The sequence below is a fragment of the Aethina tumida genome, chromosome 5 (assembly GCF_024364675.1).
Source record: "Aethina tumida isolate Nest 87 chromosome 5, icAetTumi1.1, whole genome shotgun sequence".
In the NCBI taxonomy this organism is placed as follows: domain Eukaryota; kingdom Metazoa; phylum Arthropoda; class Insecta; order Coleoptera; family Nitidulidae; genus Aethina; species Aethina tumida.
Genome location: NC_065439.1, coordinates 11,645,565 through 11,668,226, shown reverse-complemented (window position 1 = coordinate 11,668,226; position 22,662 = coordinate 11,645,565). Strand labels below are relative to the sequence as shown.

Genomic DNA, 22,662 nt, shown 5'->3' with positions numbered 1-22,662 from the left:
TTTATTTTATTTTTTTTAATCCTTTTATTTTCAATAAAATATAATTATTTACAAAACTGGTATGAAATTTTAACATCTTAATTAAACCTATTGTACAAAAGCTGTAACTTCATCAATAATACTTTTAAAATGTTCTGCTTTAAAAATTAAAACTCTTCTGAATGGCGTAACTTGTTTATCCTCAGACAACCATTTTCCACCTAATCCAGAATCCGCTTCATTTTCTACATTAAATTCAAAATTAACAAATGCTTTTTTGGCGAAAATTTCTTCCTCGTCATTTGTGTAAATTTCTTGGGATTCTACAACAAAAATAAATTAAATTAATAAATGCAATTAATGATAAAAATTAAGAATTTACCTCCTTTAGGTTTATAAGTTTTACATATCATAATGAAATATTTGAAATTGTAGCCTGGATTCTTCCTCTTCATGCGTTCAATTTCGTCATGTAACGAAGTTAACATTACACTAGAAATTTTGGCAGGAATGTTAACAAATCGCTCGTTAATCAGAAATCCAATATTGTTATTAGGCTGCAGAATATTTTTGATATTTTCCTGAGTTTCCGCATTTGCATATTTCTGACCAACGTCCTGCAATAACTGAAACAAATGGGAGACGCAGGACGAATCTTTGTTTAAGGTCAAAGCGAGAACGCTTGTTATGCCGAAAACGTCAGACTCTTCGACCATGTCGATGTCGTCTTCGTCATCGCTGTCGTTGCAGCTCTGTTTCAGGACGGAACCGATGCCGTTTTGGGCGATCAGCAAATCAGTCATTTGGGATAAGTCAACGTGTGCTTTTAGAAATAATTGGAGGAGCAGTTGCTTGATGCCGTGAAAATCTTGACCTTCCGGGTTCCTACCCTCGAATGTTGCTTGAATTTCCTGCGACAAACATGATTTTTTAATTAGTAAACATTGTTAAATAATTATTAAATTATAATATATATATAATAAGTGGTTGTCTTTCTTACTTAATGTTACTTATTTCAAAAATATATATCTTCTTAAAGGTTTAAAATATGTTTTATTTTAAATGTAAATCAAAATGAATTTCCTCTTAAAATTTGTTATATATTAAATAATCTTATATAGATATTTAATAACCATTTAAAATTAAACATTTTGTAAAATAATGATATATAAAGGAATTCAAACTTTATCCAGTAAGTATTTACAACATATTTCTATATTCTATATTTTTTGCCACATTAAATTATTGATAACAAAAAAGAATATTTAAATAAGACTATAATTGTTACTGACTAGCACATTTATTTTAGATTATTTAAGTAAAAATTATTTTGATTTCATACAAAATAGTAATGTAATGTGAGCTATTTCTCTGGCCACCACTGTATATTAAGAAAGTTTGTCTAAAGAAAATAATATTACACTTTTTCAAAAGCTATTGTAGTTTACAACAAAATATTCTTTTATAGATCTTTTAAGGTAAATTGAACATGCTCATCAGGATAATGAAATTCTTTCTTTTTTTTGTTTCATTTTGTCTATTTACTTGAATAAGGACAAATTTGTGTTTTTTGATTTATCAATTTACTTATGCCAGTTTCAAGAATTAAGTGATTTAAGTGATCTAAAAAGATTTGTAATTATTATTATTAACTAACTATAAATTATGAAATTACTGTGCATGTGCACTGTAAATATTTTATTACTTGCTAAATTATTAATACTTTGATAATTTGAAAATGACTAAACATTTTTGATTTATTAATTTACTTAAGCCAGCTTCAAGAATTAAGCAAATGATCTAAAAAGATTTATAATTATTATTGAAACTATCCATTAATTATAACTATAAATATTGTGATACTGAACTTTCATCAGCTGTAATTCAGCATTTGCCTTCTAGTTATATTGAATTAGATATTGCTGCACGTTTAATTATCTTAGTAATGAAATATTCATCTCAATTAGGCTTCCCATTCCTTCTGCATACTCTTTTAAGTGAAATGTTAAACCAAAAACACAAATTTGTTATTACCTAAGGTACTTGAATTAGCTAAAAAATTAAAAAAATAAATAAATTTTCTGTATTATTTAAGTAGAAATTTGTAAACCTATAGAAGTAGAGTTCTATTTATTAATCCAACAAAAATATAACATTTTTATTAAAAAATGGTAAGATATTATAAATAATAATTAATTACATGAATATTAACAACGAATCTTTAAAATTAACAAAATAAACTATCAAAAACCTTAAATAACACGTGCAAAAGTTAAAACTTAACCTCAACAAATTCAAAAATAAAAATGTTTACTCACTTGTTGTCCATGATAAGTTCCCTCTTCACTTTCTTCGTCAGCACTCGAATACTGATCAACATCTGAGTCTTCAGTCTTCTTACTCTTTTTAGATGAACCTGCCATTATTCAAAATGTTTGTTGACTTGTTGATCACAGAAAACTAAAACCTAACCTGCACAAAAATGTTAGGTTAAGAATTTTTCAATTTTTGATATTTGAAATATTTTTTATAAGTTTATAGGGGTTGGTTAAAAATTTTAGAAAAAATAAAACTTAAAAATAAATTACTTAAAATGTTTTGCAAAACTTCACTGATAAACATAGCATAAGTAAAAATTGAAAATAAAACGATTTTTAAATGTAATTTTATTATTTTTTAGAAATTTATGTAAAACCAAAGATATTTATATTTATTAAAAGAAATTTATAAAAAAATACATTAAATTTCTGAGTTTATAATTATATCTTTAGAAAAATTAATACCTTCCGAATATTGTAAATTATGTAGGCTAGTTATGAAAATGATTTATGATTTTGGAGTAATAAAGAGCATCATAAAATAATTACTCTTTGCGCGTTCCGTGAAGTCAAATGTAATTGGTGGAACGGTTTTGCGATGTTGCCAGTTGTATCAAATAGCCATTCATCAAAGCAATACTGTCCTTTTAAATTAGTATTTTTAATATAAATATGTTTGATTCTCATCCACTTTAAAAAATGTTAAAATGTTTTTTATAATGTTCTTACCAGTTTTAAGTTTAAATGCAAATTATAATGTTAGTCCTGTCTTTTATATGAGTAATTTTTATGGCGTAGGCAACAGTGTACATTAACACCGGCTGTTCTCGTCACTTCCATATCGGACCAGTCCATTACAGTAAACTTAGGGGGAGTAACCTCTGACGTCGAAATTCAAAACAACGAACCAAACAGTCCCTTTGTTTATACCAAAAGACGTTAATCCTCATCAAATCGAACGTAAAAATTGACCGGTAACGTAATAAGGACACGTTCCAGGCCGCTAATCGAGCAAAATGTGAAAATAATCGAAGCAAAAGTGTCAAGTTTGAGTGCGAGTGGTGCCAACGCAACGGACGAAACACGCGAAACGCACTGTTTCAGTTCGCAATGTGAAAACAAAAATGGTGTTGTGGTGTTGAATACGTAAATAAATCATTTAGCGACGTTCATTATGCCAATTGAACCGGAAATCGTTGCATTTGACGCGATCGTGAGATAAATTGGTGCGTGCTTGGTGACAAATCGGACGAGGAACGGTTCAAAATGGAGCTCGGCGATCGCGTTTACGCCGCTGAGCGCATTATGAAAAAACGGGTCCGAAAGGTGAGTTTCGTCGGTTTGTTTATGTACACAAAAGCGCGCCGTTTGTTTTTGTTACGGTTCACGGGTTGGTTTTTGGCGTGTTTCTATTTCGTTTTTCGTGCTGGATTGCGGGATTAACCTCGAATTGTTGTTTGGGTTGTTGGGGTAGGTTGCACAACGCGAAATCCTGTTTAACATACGCAAGTTGGGCGCCAATTTCGGATCATGTTGGGCTCCAATATGTCCCATTTTTGTTGTTTAGCTTCTATTTCATTCAGTATATGGTAACAAATTGTTGAGTTTATTTGACAATAAATTTGATTTTTTTAATGTTTGGTTATTGTGTACTAAATGTTTGGCATATTTTAAATGTATTAAATATTTTTTAAATTATTAGATGCCTTTTGTGTATTATTTTGGAATTTAGGATTTTATAAACATATTTCAATTATTGAAATTTAAAAGTTATTTTGTATTAATATTACTGATTTATTGCTAACTAAGTACATTTTTGAGTTATCAATATTTGTTCAATCATTTTAATTTTTAAACCTTTTATATTTATTTTTATTAATTAAATGTAAATATTAATCTAAAATTTATTACCACACAAAATGGTAAAATTTTAACGCATACATTAGAAAACTGTAAACTAAGTTTTAAATATTTTCAGTGAATTTTAATAATCTTTAATAATCTTCAATGTTTGATAAGTTATTGTCATTTCAACTATTATTGTGCACGTCCATTGTAAATATTTTAATGCTCACTAAATTATCAATATTTTGTTTAGTAATTTATATTTTTAAATATATTGTATATAAGGTTCTAATAAATTGAAAATTAGTATTTCCTTATTGAATATTGTTTGATTTGAATTTTATAAATATTTTCAAATCTGTTGTATTTTTTTTTTAATTTATTGCTCATTGCTAAATAAGTGTATCTTTAAATTATATGTGTTATTTAGCTATTTTAATGTTCATACATTTATTTATATATTTAAAACTCATTTTTATAATTGTCAGTCAATTTTAAGATTTTTTATTTTCTTTAATTTATTTACTACCAAAAAATGAACAAATTTTGAACTGTAATTTTAATGTTTTATTATTGTATACTGTATGTTTTTAATATTTTCAATGAATTTAAATACTTTTTAAATTATTAGATATTACTGGAAAATAATTGTGCGTTTTGCTAGTTAGTTAGATAAAATTTTATAATTTAAAAATTATTATGTAAGTCTGCTGTAAATTTTTAATTCTTGTTAATTGCTAAATAAGTACATCTTTAAATTATCAATTTTTTAATTTTTAAACGTTTTATATATTTTCTAAGTTTTATTTTAATAAATTAAAACTTAGGTACATTGAATTTTAATAAATCGTAAATGTATTGTTTTTTATTGAATATTGTATGATTTGAATATTTTAAATATTTTTAAACTTTGATAAATTTCTGATATTTGAAAATTATTTTTTAAATCTGTTGTAATTTTTTAAAATTCTTGCTCACTTCTAAATAAGGTTATATTTAAATTATCAGTGTTTTATTTAGCCATATTAATGTTATTAATTTTAAGTTTTTCCATTTTCTTTAATGCATTATATAACTAAAATTTACTTCTAAAAATGAGTAAATTTTGAACCTTAATTGAAATTTTAATGTTTTTTTATCTTCTTTCTTTGCTAAAGTTTTGTAGTTTAAAAATTATTGTGTGTGTTGTAAATTTTTAGTTGTTAACTTTTATATAAGTATATCTTTAAATTATAAGTATTTTGATTAACTATTTTAATTGTCAAACTTTTAAATTTTAAACAATAACATTGAAATTTAATGTTTTCTTATTGTCTCATATATAATTTGAATGTTTTAAACGAATTTAAGTACTTTTTAAATTATTAAATACTATTCGAAAATAATTGTGAGATTTACTTTATATATATTTATATATCTATAAATTAAAATGTAGGAAATCTGAGCTACATCGAACTTTAATGCATTTTATTGTTCAAATTTTAGTTTTAAATTTGCTAAATTATATAATGAATAAATTTTTGTAATTTGAGATTTATGTATTTATATTTTTAAATTAATTATTTTATATTTAACCAATTTAGTTGTGTTAAAATATTAAAATATAAATTAATTACACCATAGTGTATATGAGTATATGTTAAATATTACTTTTAAATTCTAGGAAATCTAACAAGATTTCTTAGAAATTCTTTAGTTGGAACTGTGACTCATCGTATTCTAATACCTGTGCATTGTTACATTCATTCAGGAAGGAATATGTTGTGAAGGGTTGAAAATATATGTAAATTTCTCAGGTAATATGTGTCTGAACTCTTAAACAAAGTGCTAATGATATTTTAATAATTAATATTTTCCTTGAAAATATGAGTTCCTGTAGTGATTATAATAATAAGTAATGTATATAATAATATAATCTATATTTCAGGGCGTCGTCGAATACTTTGTGAAATGGAAAGGTTGGAGCCAGAAGCACAACACATGGGAACCGGAAGAGAATATCCTCGACGTCCGCCTGATAGACCTGTTCGAAAAAAGCCAAAAATCGGACGGTTCGCACAAACGCGGTCCGAAAAAGAAGGAGAAACACACCACCCCCGCCGAAACCGAGGACGAAAGTCGGCAGAGCGGCGAGGACAGTCAGGACGAAGGTCCGCCGCCAACTCCCAAATCGAAACACGAAAAACGTAAAGAGAACTTGATCAAATTTCAATTTACCTTCATCCTCATTGATACTCAGTTTATAATTATGTTTGTTGTGGTTTCGAGTGCTTAAAATACAAGGATATTCATGAACGGAAAACTTAAGTATTTTTTTGTAATGTTATTTAATTGTTAATTTACAGATATTGAAGATGAAGACGCGCAGGTCGGGTCCGAGGAAACCGAAAGCAGTAAGGACAGTCAGCCGGCGATCGAGAACGACAATTCCAACAGTTCGAATAGCAGCGAAGATCGCAGACCGTTGCTCTCGAGGATAGATGTTGCAGGTACAAAGAGGAAGGCGGAAGTTTTGTCGGAGAAGAGCGGCAAGATCGGTGTGACGATTACGACCAGCAGTCCCGTCAATTCTAGTCCTCCACCCGCAAAGGTATACCATCTTAGTTATGCTAAATGCTCGTTATTAAAAATCTCGTTACAGACACCGAAAGTATCAAAACAAACGTTGCCCGGAAGAGTGAACGGTCGACAGAAGTCCGAGGACGAACCGCTGATTCCTGCGGCCTCCAGCCCTGCGGTTTTGACAGCGACTGCGCCGAGGACGAGCACCGACAAAAAAGCCGCAGCTTCGCAAGACGCTTCTTTACCGCACGCAGCCGTTAAAGAGCCGGCTTCCCCCAAACCATTGGCATCACGGACGGACGAAAAACGGCCGGACAAAAAGGTTTGGTGGAATCAAAGTTGGAGTGAAATTTCGATTGTTAATTTGTTTTTGTTTAGGCGGAACTGAAGGAGGAGGTGAAGGACGAGAAACCGCCGATGAACGGCCACAACAACAACAACGTCCAGACGGCGAATCCGACGACGGTGACGAGTCCGAGTTCGGAATATTGGATAGCACGGAATCCGGTCGCCGATCAAGTATTCATCACCGACGTGACGGTCAATTTGAAAACGGTGACGATACGCGAGTGCAAAACGGAAAAAGGTTTCTTCAAAGAGCGCGAGAACAAAGAGGGACACTCCGACATTGTTTGATGAGATGCGCTAGCGAGGAATTGAGATTTTTGTACAGGGTAGAGAAAATTGAGGAAGACGAGACGATTTGGTGCGGTGCTAGCTAAATTTTCAGGCCGGACGAAACAGTGGGTAATTTACATGAGATCAGTTTAGTTATGCGAGTGTTTTTTTTGAGGCTATAAGACACTGATGCATAATATGAAAGTTATTTGAGAATTGAAGTTTACTATTGAAATATACGTTTCTTTTCGACTAAACACTTTACAATTTATATTATTTTATTCATTCGCTGAAGTATTTATTTAATATACAATTCCTTTATAATTGTACAGTGAAACAGTTTTTCACTGCTTTTTATACATTTATATATACACATTGATTTATTTATATTTAAAATATCGATTGGTAGGATTATTTTAAATAATTTATTTGTAAATTGTTTAAACTTATTTTAAACTATATACAATAACAATTTCAAAAATCGAATTATATGAACCGATTTCTGAAACTGTGACACGTTCAAAAATATATATTTTCTTATTGAAATTATTTTCAATAATTATAAAAATCTAGTCTTAAAAGTTCAACGTACGAAAATTTTAACACCTTTCTAATATTAATAATTGTGCTTATAAATATAAAGTAGACAAGCCATATTGGTTTACATAATATTAAACCTCAGACATCAAAAGAATCATTGCGCAATGTAATATTTGTTTTTATTCCGCTGGTATAAATACAAATGAATAAATTTCTGCAGTTGCAATTGTACTTATAGCTTTTGGCAATTTATTAGAAAGGTGTAATTATGTAATTTACCCACCAAATAATAAAATTGAATTGATTTTCATTCCATTGTATTTCTGTTTGATTTGAATTCTCTTGTACATATGACACATGTATTATATAATTAATTTTAATAATTTTATATTGTACCTCTTATTTAATTAGGCCTTGTTGATTATTTATTATTACGATTAATTTATTTCTAATTGGCTTAAGTAACATTTGAAAATTGTACATAATTTTATTGAAAAAGTGTAAATTTTGTAAGTCACAAACACATTGAATTATTTTTAAATTGTACATATATGTAAAATAATTTAAATTTGAAATTGTTTTTGTTAATGTTAAGGTATTTTTGAAATAAAACGTAGCAAACAAAATGACAGATTATTTAGTTTAGGAAAAAAACATATCTAAAATGGAACAATATAGTTTATTTAACAAGCAATATTTACAATTGAAATAATTACAAATGGCACATTCGGTAAATGTTTTAAACCACGATAAAATATATAGATAGAAAAATATGTGAATATTGCATTGTATAAAATATTATGCAATCAATAATAAGAACTTTATTTGGAAATAAAACATAAAAAGGTATCACATTATTTACATATAAGCTATTGAGAACCATATATTAAAATTACGTTGATTAAATGCAATAATTCGAACTAAAATTCATACAGTTAATACTCAATTATTATATATTACACCTCGTTTTTTCACACTTTAACAACATGCACGTCGTGCAGAGAATTATAACGGTTGAACCTCCGACTTTTGAGCTGCTGAATGTGATCACTAATTGAGACGCGGTCTGAAAAATAGTCTACCAAAGGCGGGGCCTTTAAAATAGACGCCTGGAACTGTTGAATCGTTATGAACCATTGGATTTCGGTTTTTGGAGTAGATGGATTCCCATTTTTATCCGGGGACTAAAAATACATTAAAAAATAATGACACGATTTAAAATTGTCGGTTTGGCACTTACACAGTCCGTTAGAGTCATTGTACCACATGCTGAAGCTGCGTCGACTAAGCTATCTTCAGATTCTTCTCTGTTCACAAAGAATTTCCTTCCTACATCTCCTAGTTGAAACAAAAGTACTCCCACATTTGCAAGTGCATGGTACAACTCCTAGAATTAACATTAAAAAACTGTCATGAAGAAATTCAATTTTTTAGAATCTACTCACAGTATCATCGGGTTGTGGTTGAATAATATCGTAAACCGTCTTCCACATCGCAATAAAATGCTTTTGGGACATTTTGGGCACCCCCTTAAGATTAAGCTTGTTGTCCTTAGATTGCACGATGTTCCGTAACGTGGTCAAACTCTTCACCTCCCAGTTCAGTTCACCGTTTTGACTGTAACTCGAATCGTTCGACGACTGAGATTCAAATGATTTCCTAACAAAATAAAAAAAACAAATTTGTAAATCACACGTCAAAATTTTAGTATTCATCGCGTTCATCCAAAAATGATTCTTGGCCGTGCGTTTACCGTCGTGCAAAATTTTGTGCGTTACGCAGGCAAAGCGTGCGTTAAAACCGAAAAGTTAAAGGTGAGACCCCCGAAATACAGGGGACCTTTGCCGTGGGAACCACAAAGATGTATCGAAGTGATGGATGAAAACGATTTACGAGGGGAAATATTGTGTCCCAGGCAAACACAAGAAGTTATCTTGGGGGCTAATAAGGTAGGAAATTATAACACTATCCGCATATTTTAATAAAACGTTTCAGGTGTATCCATTGAAAGATTTTTTAAAGAATAAACTGCCAGGTTGTCCGATTGATGCTAGGAAACACTGATGGTTGTCAAAATATCATTAATTGTCATTCAAATTTCATTCAACATCTAAAGCTGTTTAGGTACAATTAAAAACGAAACTATGCTGTGTAGAAGTTTCAGTAGGTCAATGTTTAAACTTGGTACGTTCACGAAACATGTTTGATGTATTTATGACGATTATCTATTTTAGTGGTGATTAGAGGATACAAAACTGATTGTTGGGGTCGCGATTGCTGTCCAGAAAAGAATAAACGAGTACGTAAGGATAAAATTGTCATCGAAAAAACATGTTGTCCATGCCCATTTGAAAGGTACAAATCAAACGCATTTAAAACGCTTTGTGCACCTATTCTTTTAGTTACTGCCCGACAATTCCTGTACTAGGGGAACGGATGGACATTGTCGCATCTATTGAGCCACAACCTGTGATTGAAGAGTGCTGTTTCCCCGGCAAACAGTATCCGAAACCGCTAGATGGAAAAGCCATGACAAGATTATTCGCGGAGTGTATGCTCCGAAACCGAATTAACTTTCTTGATAAATCGGAACCCGGCAAACCCTGCAAAAAAGGCAGTTTGGTAAGTTCAACTCTGATAAACGTACGAGATGTAAATTGAATGTTTCTAGGAGGACGAAAGGAATAAGTCAATAAATGAGCTGCTTCCCGATACGACGGTGCCCTATCCTAACTGGAACCACAATTGCGAATTTTAACTCAAAATTTGAATGACAATTATTAATTCCATTTCCCACATAAGCGACGAAAACTGAACAAGTAAATAAACATCTGAAGCAGCAAAACGATGTCTATTTATTTTTATTTCCTCTCTAAAAAAATACTCACTGCCAAATTGTGGGAGACACTGCTTCGTCCGAGTGCAAGCTCAACGAATCGACACTCTTCTCCACACTCTGAAAGAAATCTTCCGCCTCCGACGCAATTTCGGCACCCGCTTCATTTTTAGCCGGTGATTGCATGTCGGATATAACCAAAAGAGGTGGCAAATGTATTGTGTAGAGGAGCTTCAACCTTTGGGCCGGATCAGCAGTGGCAGTCAATCCTAGTGCCATGGCAAGTTCTTTAAAGTTTAAATAACCGTCTCTGTTCACATCCATCAACTGTAAATACAGAAAAATGATATTTATTTTTTATTAATTTTTGAGGGGATAGTGATTTTATTACTCGGAATATTCCTGCTGCCAAAGTTTCGGCCGATTCAGCTTTTCCCCACGGAGATAAAGTGACGAAGAGCATTTTGAAATACTCAAAATCAACTTTGTAGGCTTCGTGTGGTTGAATGGATGGATCGTATTTGTCCGGAATGTGTTTTTTCTGTCTTATTATCTCTTCACGTACCAAACTTAAGAGGTCCTGGACGAATAAACAAGTAAATAATAAAAAAACTTTAAGTTGTAAATAAATATTTACTTGTAGTTCCTGGGTGGTGAAAAATCCATCGTTAACGACACATCTGAGCACGTTTCTGTCGCAAGCGTCCTCCAATTCTTGCACCACTTTTAAACGATGTTTTAATCTCAGTCGTTCTATCTGGCCGGTGGTTAAAAAACCGTATTTCCTATACGATTCGTACACTAAATTCTGTATAGAAACACTCTAAAAACAATATTTGTAGTAGGACTAAAGTTAGAACGGTACAGGATTATTTTATTTACTCGTTTTTGTTCATCGTAGCTTTTATTTCTGATCGCGCCACGTCCCTCGTCGTTGAACACACCCATTAGATAATCGGCCAGTAGTTGCATAGCTTCACCTTCATCGCGACACTGTAGAAGCTTCTCCTGATTCCATTCTAGAAGCATCAATGCGACTTGGAAGATAACTTTAGCACCATCGTAAAAAAAGCAGTCCATCACGTTAACGGCACTTTCATAGGGCATAACGCAGAGGAAAATCGTCAAGAACCAAGATAAGGAAATCATATTCATCATTCCTAGAAAAATTTTAATTTAATACCGTTGGTGAAAAATTATGGTTGGTTGTAACCTAGTTTGATAAGCTTGTCGTGTAGAGCTGGCAAATGCTCCAGGGTGAGCTCGTCCAAAATCCCCTGATCGACAACAGCACCGACAACCCTGGTGTTGTAATAATCCGGCAGCAAGTTCTCGCATAAGGTTGCCAAAAGCCAGAACGCTTCCTCTTCGGAGCAGTAAATCAGAAGCACCGAGGCAACGATGTTCATGGCCTGACAATAACCGATGCTGGGATTGTGTAAAGCGTACGCATACAACACCCTCCTCAACGTAGCAATACCGATTTCGTTTTGAAAAGCCGGATGTTCGGGCAGCGACCGATGCAAATCCCGCTCGATCTCGTCGTTGGCCGTAGATTTAGTTTTCAGCGCCTTGTCGACCATCTTCCGGTAATAACCGGGACGCGAGGCCTGCTCGTTGGCCGAACCCGAAAACGACATCCATATGTCCATCCTCAGGCCGTCGGGAATACCTTCCAGAACTAGCTTAGCCACCTCAGTGGTCCGGTACATGGAGACACCCCGGCCGTACGTGTTGAAGTGTTCCTCCCACAATTTGATTTTTGCCTCTTGTTTGCGTTGCACCTCCGGTATGGGACTGAGGGCGAACGTTTTCATAAGGGGTGGTTGACATTTCCATTCCGGGTTCAGGTCGCCGCTGTCGCCGCTGCTCTTTCTTAAGCCCGGCGTTAAATCTGAACTAAACAAACACGTACAGACCTTATCAAAATATAAATAGTTACTCCTGTTTGGAGAGTTGTGTAACAATATAAAACAACTTATAGTTATTAAATTTAAACAGTGATAAAAACGGAATATTTATAACTTTAAACACATTTTGTTTACATAATATATTTACAGATTATATTTATTTGTAAATTTCTAAAATAAATATTAAGCCTTATGAAAACAAAACTACCTGTCTGATAATTTGGAGAGGAGCTCTGAGATTTTTTCAACGAGAAAATTCCGATCTGAAATTTGAGCAAATATGAAAGTGGTACTGCAGGCGGTAATAATAATCGCTTTGTCCAACGACGTGGTGGACGCGTTGTTTTCGATTTTCTCAGCGAGTGAAACATACCTCAACGGCACGACCAGACTCACTTGCGCCTTCACCTAAAATCACAACGTTTTACCATCATAAAGACAATTTGTAAACAGTACTAACTCTGCTTTCAAAACATATATAATTCTGTGATAAAAACAGTCTGCCAGCGACGTGTTTCTTGTTGTAGGGCGTCATCAATGTGCAATCGATCAGACCGTCCAGTTTTTCGGTGTTTGGTAACCTGAACATCAGCCTGTACGCTTCCGATTTGGCCCTCGCGTCCAAATCACGTTTCAGGAACGACGGCTTCTTCGGCACGTTTTTACTATAATTAGTTTAAAAGTTTCAATTTTGCATGTTTTATCGTAATTCGAATTGTTCACCTTAATTTATTCAACAACTCTTTGTCTTCTGAGAAGCTTTTCTTATCATCAATCAATCTACAACCGTAACAAACATAAACGACTGTTTTAGATATGCATAAAAATTTTTATACCGTTTCATTGCAAGATCAACAAGTTGTTGCATTAAAGTGTACGTTTCGTTCCTGTTCAGGAACATGGTGAAATAATATTCCTTTTCACGAGTCGCTATTTTTATGGAATCCGGAAATACTAAACTGTTTTTTTCGTTCAGCTCGGTGACTTCTGACCATCTAATGCAAACTTTAGTGTCCAAACCCAAAATGAAGGCGTGAAAGCAACAGTAATTTATGGACATGTAAATCCAACCTTGCCTCGGTAATTTCCCTTTCCAATAGCTACGAAAAAATTTTTATTTATATAATAAATTCATAATAATAACTTGGAAAGATAATATCGCAATTTTATGTAAATGTGCCCACTTAATACATTCTGTCAAAAGCGATGTGATTAATTATTTGCAAAAATAAGTTCAATAAAACTGATTCATATTTAAAATATCCAAAATGCGCTTAATCTAATCAAGCAGTTCAATAAACAAATTAAACAATGGTATCTTATCAGAATTCGAAAAATCAATCGGTAATACTTCAGACCTGCATGAATAATAATTAACGAGTTTCTCATCTTTAGGCAGACTGAACAACTTTTGAAATTTATCTGAAGTGACTTTGAACGACGTGGTATCCTCATCTGTAATAAAAATGACGATTTTAATGACAAAACAATATGTACATTCCCATGAACTACTATGTACTAATTACCTTCAATTTCTATTTCATGTCTAGTTGCGACAACGGATTCGATTTTGCATAAAACAAAATTTGTTATGTCCTCTTCATTGTCAAAACTTTGTAGCGTTTCTGAGACGTTTGTTAATAGCCATTCTTTATCTTTTTCGATTTCATGATGGGTCATTGCGCTCGCAATTACTGAAAATTACATTTTAATCAAATTAAATATTGGATTTTTGTGTGCAGTTTTTAATTCTAATAAACATTCATCCAATTCTAACGTTAAAAAAACAAATTAAAACGCATATTTTGTGATTAAATTTAAACAATGATAAAAATAATAAGCAATATAAATTTCCAAATAAACTAATTAAGCAGTAATAGAAAGATTACACAAAGTTAGACTACAATAAATTAATAAATTAGGTATTGAATAAGTGACAATAATAATAAAAGTAAACAAATATTAAATAATCATATATATACTTAGTTAGATCCACCTGTGTATGCATAAATACACAGAAAAATGGTAAACTTACAGTAGTAGACTTCAGATGAAGGTGTCTGGTGTAAAATTCTGTACGGCGCTGGTTTCGTATCAAAAATAGAATCCATAGTGCCCACAAGCAGCGAGGACAGTCCCTTAATGGTGCCATGTCCCTTTCTGTGTTGCACGACAAAATACAACGTACTGTCCTCCGTCTCCCTGCAACCGACAATATTAAAAACAAGGCAGATGTTTACATATTGTAACGCACCAAAACGCGTTAGCAATCAACACTTCTTGCGGTTTGATGAACATTTTCGGCGGTCGAAAGATCAAAACGGCATGTTTGGGGGTCAAATACGCGCGATTATTATGAACGGTTCCATGCGTTTTTCCTGCATTTAGGAGTTGCGTTCTTTGTTTTGTTATGCGATAACGAACTGATAAATACTTTCACATTCCAAGAATATACAAAATATACATCTGACGTCTGTCAAACCGAATATGGAATCTGTGCGAACAGATGTTTTTTATTTTGGTTTGGCTCCCGGATAATAGATGACAATGTTGTAATAGCAATTTTAAATATTTTAATACTAGAATTTTTATTTAATTTTCAGTCTTTTGTGATAGATTTTGCTAATATATAATGTATGTGTCGCCTTACAAATAAATAAAAGAGCAATTTAATTTAAAAGCCTTAATAAGGTTCACTGTTGTGGCGACAGGTGGAGCCACACGCGTTCCTACAAAATTAAATATTCATGTAAATAGTTTGGCAGACCTGTTTGAAACATTTAACAAAAGTCGCCAAATAATCATGAAAAAACTACATTAATTAATCGTAAAGATTTCAGACTAGTTTAATATAAATTATTTCTAATCCGTTGATTTAATTGACTCATTTGGTGGGAAATTTGATGAGTTGGTACTATTTGAATTCGATACAAAACGTCATAATTTAATGTTAAAGATGAAGATGGCTGACGGTTCCACTATTTTGCGGAGAAATCGGCCTGGAACAAAGGCTAAGGTAACTAAAATCGTGTAGAAAAACACCAGCGAAAACCCTTTTTCAAATGCCACCCAAATCTCCACTTTTCCCTGTAAACAAATCTGATTGGAAAAAATCCTTTACTAACCCACACAATCATCATAAATAAACAGTTAGCGACTGGATAAAGAGAAAGTTTATGATTAGAATAATATAAAAAAAACGAATATGTTTCCGTAGGATTTCTGTCGGTGGCCGGATGAGCCGTTTGAAGAAATGGACAGCACTCTGGCTGTTCAACAATACATTCAACAGTTGATCCGCAAAGATCCAACCAACATTGACTTGATTTTGAAAATGCCAGAATCACACGATGAAGGTGTCTGGAAATATGAACACTTAAGGTAACAAATCAACTTATTTACTATAATTATGTGCTTGACATTGCTTGAAGCCTTTTAAGACTAATTTTGTTCTGTCAGTTTGTGTGAATGTCTCATGGTAATGGTAAAGATTTGTGTTTATTGTGAGAGCATTACATTTAAAGATTATTTATTCAATTATGAACTGGTTTATTTAGATTTGAGCCCTGTTTATGAATGTTTTTATAATCATAATAGTTAAAAGTAATAATACTACAAATAATACTTAAATAATAGTTTAATTAAATATATATTTTATTTTATATGCTTAATCTTATGTTCTGTCCATAGCGTGTGTTATAATGTTTTAGATTAGTATAAGCTACATAAATTGTGTAGAAATGAATTATATATAGTATAAAACTATTATTTATATGTTCAGACAATTTTGTATGGAACTGAACGGTCTGGCGGTGCGACTACAGGGCGAATGCCACCCGGAAACCTGCACACAAATGACCGCGACCGAACAGTGGATCTTCCTGTGCGCCGCTCACAAAACGCCAAAGGAATGTTCAGCGATTGACTACACCCGTCACACGCTCGATGGCGCCGCGTGCCTCCTCAATAGCAATAAATATTTTCCCAGCAGGTAGTTTCCCCAGCCCACGCACAACTTCCCACAACTAAATTGTGTGTGTTCGCAGGGTTAGCATTAAGGAATCGTCGGTGGCGAAGCTGGGTTCGGTATGCCGGAGGGTTTACAGGATTTTCTCGCATGCTTACTTCCACCACCGTTCGATATTCGACGAGTTCGAGACCGAAACGTGCCTGTGCAAACGGTTCACGCAGTTCGTCACCAAATACAACCTCATGTCCAAAGACAATCTAATCGTGCCGATCTTGGAGGAGGAGAACACTCCCGGCGAATCGGAAGCATAATTTATTTCATTTTATTTATATATTTTCGTGTGCGTCCCGCAAATCTACAATTATTGTTTATTATTATTATTAATTATGTGATGTCGATATAGTATAGTAATTTAATTTCTTATAATTATAATTATATATTGAACAAGTCTAGCGGTAAATATTTATCCGGGAGTTAAATTTAATACGTTCGTGCAGCCATTTCATTGCTTAGGCTCTTCTACAATTCCATGATCTGGTGTCATATTTAAAACTAGGATCATAGAAAATCTGTGTAGAACTCGAATATTTAACCAGGAACAAATTCTAATGAATTCTGAAATTTTCTGGTACAAAAAAAAAAGAATTTGTTCATAGTATTAAAAATAGGAATATTGCATGTGCGTAACTTTACTTTCAGTGGACCGTTTTCCGCGTGAAACATTGACTAATAACTGCAGTTATTGTATGACTACACCAATGAATTGAACGCTATAAATTATATTTATATACCTGCCGGTATTAAGATCTTGTTCATAATGAACAAACGTTCTGTTTTTGTTATTTTTTTATGTAGACTATACAGACAAAAAAATAAATATCTATACTTCTTATTGTTTGTTTATTAAATTACTCCTACGGTGAATTCGAATATTTCAAAAAAGTTAAGCCTTATCTTGCACCAAATCTGTGGCGTAATCGTAACAGACCACATAAACTTCAAGAAAGGGAATTGAAGAATTTTGCGTCTCACTTCAAGTTATTAACTTGTTGCAATTCTTCAAAGACTACAATAAAATCCTTTAAGTTCTGATTCAACAGTAAAAACCATAGAAACAAAATTTATTTAAATAACTAATCATTTTATAAAAACTATCCTATATATAGAGGTGGTCCCAAAAAAGGCGAATTTATCAAAAATATTTTAATAAAATTAAGTTCATCCAGTTATAAGTACTAAAAATAATGAATGCAGTCAACAATTTTTTGTTCAAGAATAATTTTTTTGATTATTTATTTGAATTTTAAAATAACTAGAAAATAAAAATTTATTTATGCTTTTTCAATTTGTGTATTATTACATTAATTTAAACCATTAGTGGATTCGTAATAGATGTCGTAATGAAATTTCAAGTGATTGGCTTTATCCTGCACCAAATCTTTTTTGCCTTCGTAAACGCCCACACGTTTTACATTCGGAAAATAACTTTTCAATTTATCGACTTCGAATTTGTTAAAAATATAAACAATCACAGCTAAAATTTGCAATTTGTTGGAATTCTTCAAGAACTCTACATCGAAATCCTTCAAATTCTCTATGAAACTCTTGAGGTTTTTCAAATCTATTAGTGCGTCAACATAAATCGATTCTTATTATCTAAGACGGTGAAAACCTACAAATTTTTAGATGAAGGATTAAAAAAGTTTTTCGGAAATATCTTAAAACTGTTTTTGATAATCAAAAAATTACGAAGACCAGGCAGAAAACTCATCGTTTCTGGGTATAAATCTTCTGAATAGTACCTTAATTTGGGATATAATATTGTTTATTGAACTCCAACAACTTTTGATCTTTGTCCGGAGCTACACCATCGCAGGCTGCCCATATAACAAGCACAATAAGCTTGAGCAATGAGTAAGGACAGTATTACAATTTTCATTCTAGAAAAAAATTTAAGATGATACTTACGTATGTAATTGGTGAATTGTTCACGACAAAATTCACCCACTAAATGCATTGCAGCATAGAAATAAAATTTATTTAAACAAGTGCTAATTACTTTATATCACACCAAAGGTAATTAAAATAATAAATAACTGATAAATGAATCGTATGTCCTGTTTTAAAAACTTCCCAATTAAATTGTAATTTCGGCGAAGTATTATTTTCTTTGTCAAGTAACAAACAAATATTATCCCAAAAGTTTTAATGACTAAGGTAATTTTATAAAACTCCCAAAAGATTCCTTTATTACATTTAGTCGTTTGTTTGTCGTATATATTAAACAATTAGTTTATTATTGAAATAAACTGAGTTGAATTGAGAGAGGAAAAACTGGAGAATTTAAGAGTTGTTTGAATATTTATTTCAGCATTTTATTTTATCGAAATTAAATACTTAATAAAATTCATATATACTTTTTAAAATTTTTATTACTTTAGCACATTAAATTATAAACCGACAGTAGATTCGTAAAAGACGTGGTACAGAGGTTTTAGTTCATTGGCTTTATCCTTTACCAAATCTTCTTCGCCCTCATAAACGCCCACGCTTCTTAAACTCGGAAAGTAACTTTTCAATTTGGCGACTTCCAATTTGTTGAAAGTATAAGCAGGCACAGCCAAAATTTCCAACTTGTTGCAATTCTTCAAGGTCTCTATATCGAAATCTTTCAAATTCTCGTTTTTCAATAAAAACAAATTCTTGAGGTTTTTCAAATTCAATAATGCATCGACATCAATTGATTCCAACTTATTATCGATGATGGTGAGATACTGCAGATTTTTAGAACAAGGAGTGAAGAAATCTTTCGGAATTGTCTTGAAACTGTTTTTAGTCATTCCAAAACTACGAATACCAGGCAGAATGGTCATCATTTCTGGGTATAAATCATTTGAATAGTTTTTCAGTTTGAAATTTAGGATATAATCAATTGGCTTTCCACCATTCAATTTGAGTAACGTTTCATCTTTGTCCGGAGCGGACCCATCGCAACCTGCGAATTGCGGATTTGGAATTTTTGGGTTCGTGCTACCGAAATAACAACTACAATAAGCTTGCACAAAGAATAGAGACAGTATCAGAACTTTCATCCTAAAAAATGTGTAAATTAATTCGTGTAGCAGTAAAGAGGGACATTAATTTTTGAATTTTTGTTACGATTTAAGTTGATTTAATAATATAATGCTTACGTTTATATGTGGTCACTTGTTGTGCACGACCAAATTCAAACGTCGACTGTATTACAACATGGAAACAAAATTTATATAAATATGTGTTAATCATTATATATCGCATCAAATGTAATTAAAAAAATAAACAACCGATATATTTTCAAAACATGCTAATCACTACATTATTTAAATAAACTAATTTTATATTTTCAGAATTATTAATTATTATTTTACGAAATTGATCTATATAGTTCCCGGAACAAAGAATATTATTTTTTATATGTGAAATTGACTTGAATTTCTTTTTTACGTCGATAAGAGTTCATGAAGAGTGGTTTGATATTTTTAGCTTTTTTTAATTTATTTTAAGGAAATATAAATACTTAATAAAATTCACATACACTTTTTAAAATTTATAATACATCAGCACATTAAATTAAACCGATTGTAGACTCGAAAAAGACGTGGTAAACAGTTTTCAATTCATTGGCTTTATCCTGTACTAAATCTTTGTCGCCCTCGTATACACCCACACTTCTTAAACTCGGAAAATAACTCTTCAATTTAGCTACTTCCAATTTGTTGAAAGTATAAGCAGGCACAGCCAATATTTCAAGCTTGTTGCAATTCTTCAAGAATTCGACGTCGAAATTCTTCAAATTGTCATTCTTTAACAAAAACAAATTCTTTAGATCTTTCAAATCCAATAATGCCTCAGCATCAATCGATTCCAACTTATTGTCGATGATAGTCAGGTACTGCAGTCTTTTAGAATGAACGAAGAAGTCTTTCGGGATTATTTTAAAACTGTTTTTGGACAACCCAAAACTACGAAGGTTGGGCAGAATCGTCATCATATCTGAGTATAATTCACCAGAATAGTTATAAAGTTTGAAATTTGGGATATAATCGATTGGGTTTCCATCGTTCAACTTCAATAATGTTTCATCTTTGTCTGGAGCTGATCCATCGCAATCTGCAAATTGCGGATGTGGAATTGCAGGATTTGTGCTGGCAAAGTAGCAGCCACAGTAAGCTTGAGCAAAGAACACAGACAGTGGTATCAAAATTTTCATCCTAAAAAATGTTCAAATTAATTCGTCTTTATGTAGGAATTTAACAACATTAAATACATTAAAGCGACTAGGCTTACACATATGATTTAAATTCATTTAAAATAATAAAATTATTATATTTTTTGATTGTTTACAATGAATGCAGAAAATAATTTTTACTTACATTTATTTCTTTCGATTTGCTGATCTTTAAAATTTAAATGTTGAATGTTACAACCCCAAGGGACCATTATTTAAATATGTACTAATCATTCTGTATCATTTCAAACACAATTAAAAAAGAAACAACCGATAAATAAGTCATATGTAATAACTTGTTTTCAAAACAAATTGGAACAAATACTGCATTATTGATACCTTTAATTACAATAAAATAATGTAAATTAACTTTGTTTCTTTTTTATTTACATGGTATATATTTCTCTGAATAAGGAACATTTTTTATATTTGAAATTGACTTTTTTCTATACGTTTGACCCAAGAAGAATACGTTCATAAATCTTTCCATTTGTGATTAGTTGTTGGAATATTAATCTCCGCCATATTTTCATTTGATTTCCTCGAAAAATAAATGCCTATAGGCATTGTTTAGCCCGATGATTAATTTGTTTTGCGAAAATCGGCCGAAAATTTATATGTGACACTAACATTCAAACGTAAATGATAAACTATAAATTTAATATTTGGGGTTCGATTATAAATCGACCTCATTGTTATGTACGAATTTTCGAAAGAACTTTTGAGGGAGCAAAAAAATATTAACTTTTAGAGAAATAAAGTGATTTTTTGTCAAGTAGTTTTAATATGTTGATGTTCACAATCAAATTTAAGCTAAAAATATATTTCCAGTCAAAAAATAAATTAACGTCAACATGTTTTTACAATTTTATTAAATTAAAATTAATAACAGATTAAAGCTTATCCAGTTTCGTTCAATAACTCAAATTTAATTTGGATTTAATTATAAAATGAGTTTAAAGTTTTTATTGAAAACAAATAAAAATTTTATTTCTTAAAATTTATTTTAACAAATTAACTTTTAAGTTTATGCATATAATGCGAGAGTGGTTTCGAAAGTAATATTATAAATACGTTCAAGTTCCTTAACTTTATCCTTAACCAAATCCTTCTCGCCTTCGTAAACGCCTACGACTCTTAAACTCGGAAAATAATTCTTCAATTTGGCGACTTCTAGTTGATTGAAACTTTGGGCAGGTACATTCAGGATCTCCATTTTGTTACAATTCCTCAAGGATTCCACACTGAAATCTTTCAAATTGACGTTCCTTAACAAATACAAATGCGTGAGCTTTTTCATATCCAAAAACGCATCGGTATCAATCGATTCCACTTCATTATTAATAATAATCAACAACTCTAAATTCTCAGCGCAAGGCATAAAAAAGTCCTTAGGAATCGTTTTGAAACTGTTATTTATGATCGACAAAGTATGAAGTCCGGGCAGAATTGTCAACATTTCCGGGTACAAGTTGTCCGAATATTTCTTTAACATGAAATGTTCGACGTAATCAAGAGGTCTACCTCCACTCAATGTCAACAATGTTTGATCTTTGTCCGGAGCTGAACCAACACATTTTATGTATTGTGGTGCAGGATTTCTTGCTTCCGTGTTGCCATAGTGACAAGTGCAATGTATTTGTGTAATGAACAAAGACAATATAAAAAGTTTCATTCTAAAAATTAAAATATTTTGAAACTATTAAAAAGTTTATCCTTTGTTATATAATTTAAAATGTAAATACCTTAGTCCTGTAATTTATTCACTATTAGTGTAAGTTATTGCTAAGAACAAAATAACTAACCTTTACTTTCGG

At 31.7% G+C, this 22,662-nt stretch overlaps 6 protein-coding genes across 8 annotated transcripts; 3 read left to right on the top strand and 3 right to left on the bottom strand.

Moving 5' to 3' along the window:
• LOC109593937 (protein BCCIP homolog) lies at positions 1 to 2,451 on the bottom strand. Its single transcript, XM_020009071.2, has 3 exons — positions 2,298 to 2,451; positions 362 to 890; positions 1 to 302 (listed from the first exon to the last, which is right to left on the bottom strand). Exons 1-3 carry the CDS (start codon positions 2,400 to 2,402, stop codon positions 88 to 90), a joined length of 849 nt encoding a protein of 282 aa, XP_019864630.1. The 5' UTR covers positions 2,403 to 2,451; the 3' UTR covers positions 1 to 87.
• A 633-nt stretch (positions 2,452 to 3,084) lies between these two features.
• On the top strand, positions 3,085 to 8,478 carry LOC109593896 (polycomb group protein Pc). 3 transcript variants are annotated; one of them, XM_020009027.2, is made up of 5 exons: positions 3,089 to 3,623; positions 6,070 to 6,292; positions 6,488 to 6,732; positions 6,784 to 7,026; positions 7,083 to 8,478. In XM_020009027.2, the coding sequence occupies exons 1-5, from the start codon at positions 3,564 to 3,566 to the stop codon at positions 7,338 to 7,340; spliced, it is 1,029 nt and encodes a 342-aa protein (XP_019864586.1). In that variant the 5' UTR covers positions 3,089 to 3,563; the 3' UTR covers positions 7,341 to 8,478. The 3 variants fall into 3 exon arrangements, with proteins under 3 accessions (XP_019864584.1, XP_019864586.1, XP_019864585.1); XM_020009026.2 differs by having other exon boundaries at positions 3,094 to 3,623; positions 6,070 to 6,328; XM_020009025.2 differs by having other exon boundaries at positions 3,085 to 3,623; positions 6,070 to 6,328; positions 6,488 to 7,026.
• A 44-nt stretch (positions 8,479 to 8,522) lies between these two features.
• On the bottom strand, positions 8,523 to 15,064 carry LOC109593942 (TBC1 domain family member 9). Its single transcript, XM_049967483.1, has 16 exons — positions 14,863 to 15,064; positions 14,644 to 14,810; positions 14,135 to 14,302; positions 13,967 to 14,063; positions 13,445 to 13,708; positions 13,332 to 13,388; positions 13,069 to 13,273; positions 12,817 to 13,016; positions 11,912 to 12,597; positions 11,581 to 11,858; positions 11,336 to 11,521; positions 11,090 to 11,278; positions 10,751 to 11,025; positions 9,308 to 9,521; positions 9,103 to 9,249; positions 8,523 to 9,046 (listed from the first exon to the last, which is right to left on the bottom strand). Exons 1-16 carry the CDS (start codon positions 14,904 to 14,906, stop codon positions 8,834 to 8,836), a joined length of 3,390 nt encoding a protein of 1,129 aa, XP_049823440.1. The 5' UTR covers positions 14,907 to 15,064; the 3' UTR covers positions 8,523 to 8,833.
• LOC109593941 (uncharacterized) lies at positions 9,550 to 10,710 on the top strand. The gene is made up of 6 exons (XM_049967484.1): positions 9,550 to 9,811; positions 9,858 to 9,929; positions 9,987 to 10,046; positions 10,097 to 10,217; positions 10,265 to 10,484; positions 10,534 to 10,710. The coding sequence occupies exons 2-6, from the start codon at positions 9,926 to 9,928 to the stop codon at positions 10,618 to 10,620; spliced, it is 492 nt and encodes a 163-aa protein (XP_049823441.1). The 5' UTR covers positions 9,550 to 9,811; positions 9,858 to 9,925; the 3' UTR covers positions 10,621 to 10,710.
• Positions 15,065 to 15,420: 356 nt separating the features above from the next.
• On the top strand, positions 15,421 to 17,470 carry LOC109593898 (MOB kinase activator-like 4). The gene is made up of 4 exons (XM_020009028.2): positions 15,421 to 15,624; positions 15,826 to 15,989; positions 16,390 to 16,599; positions 16,655 to 17,470. The coding sequence occupies exons 1-4, from the start codon at positions 15,556 to 15,558 to the stop codon at positions 16,887 to 16,889; spliced, it is 678 nt and encodes a 225-aa protein (XP_019864587.1). The 5' UTR covers positions 15,421 to 15,555; the 3' UTR covers positions 16,890 to 17,470.
• A 1,522-nt stretch (positions 17,471 to 18,992) lies between these two features.
• Positions 18,993 to 20,828, bottom strand: LOC109593913 (uncharacterized). The gene is made up of 2 exons (XM_020009043.2): positions 19,770 to 20,828; positions 18,993 to 19,671 (listed from the first exon to the last, which is right to left on the bottom strand). The coding sequence occupies exon 2, from the start codon at positions 19,668 to 19,670 to the stop codon at positions 19,029 to 19,031; it is 642 nt and encodes a 213-aa protein (XP_019864602.1). The 5' UTR covers position 19,671; positions 19,770 to 20,828; the 3' UTR covers positions 18,993 to 19,028.
• Between the last annotated feature and the right edge of the window lie 1,834 nt (positions 20,829 to 22,662).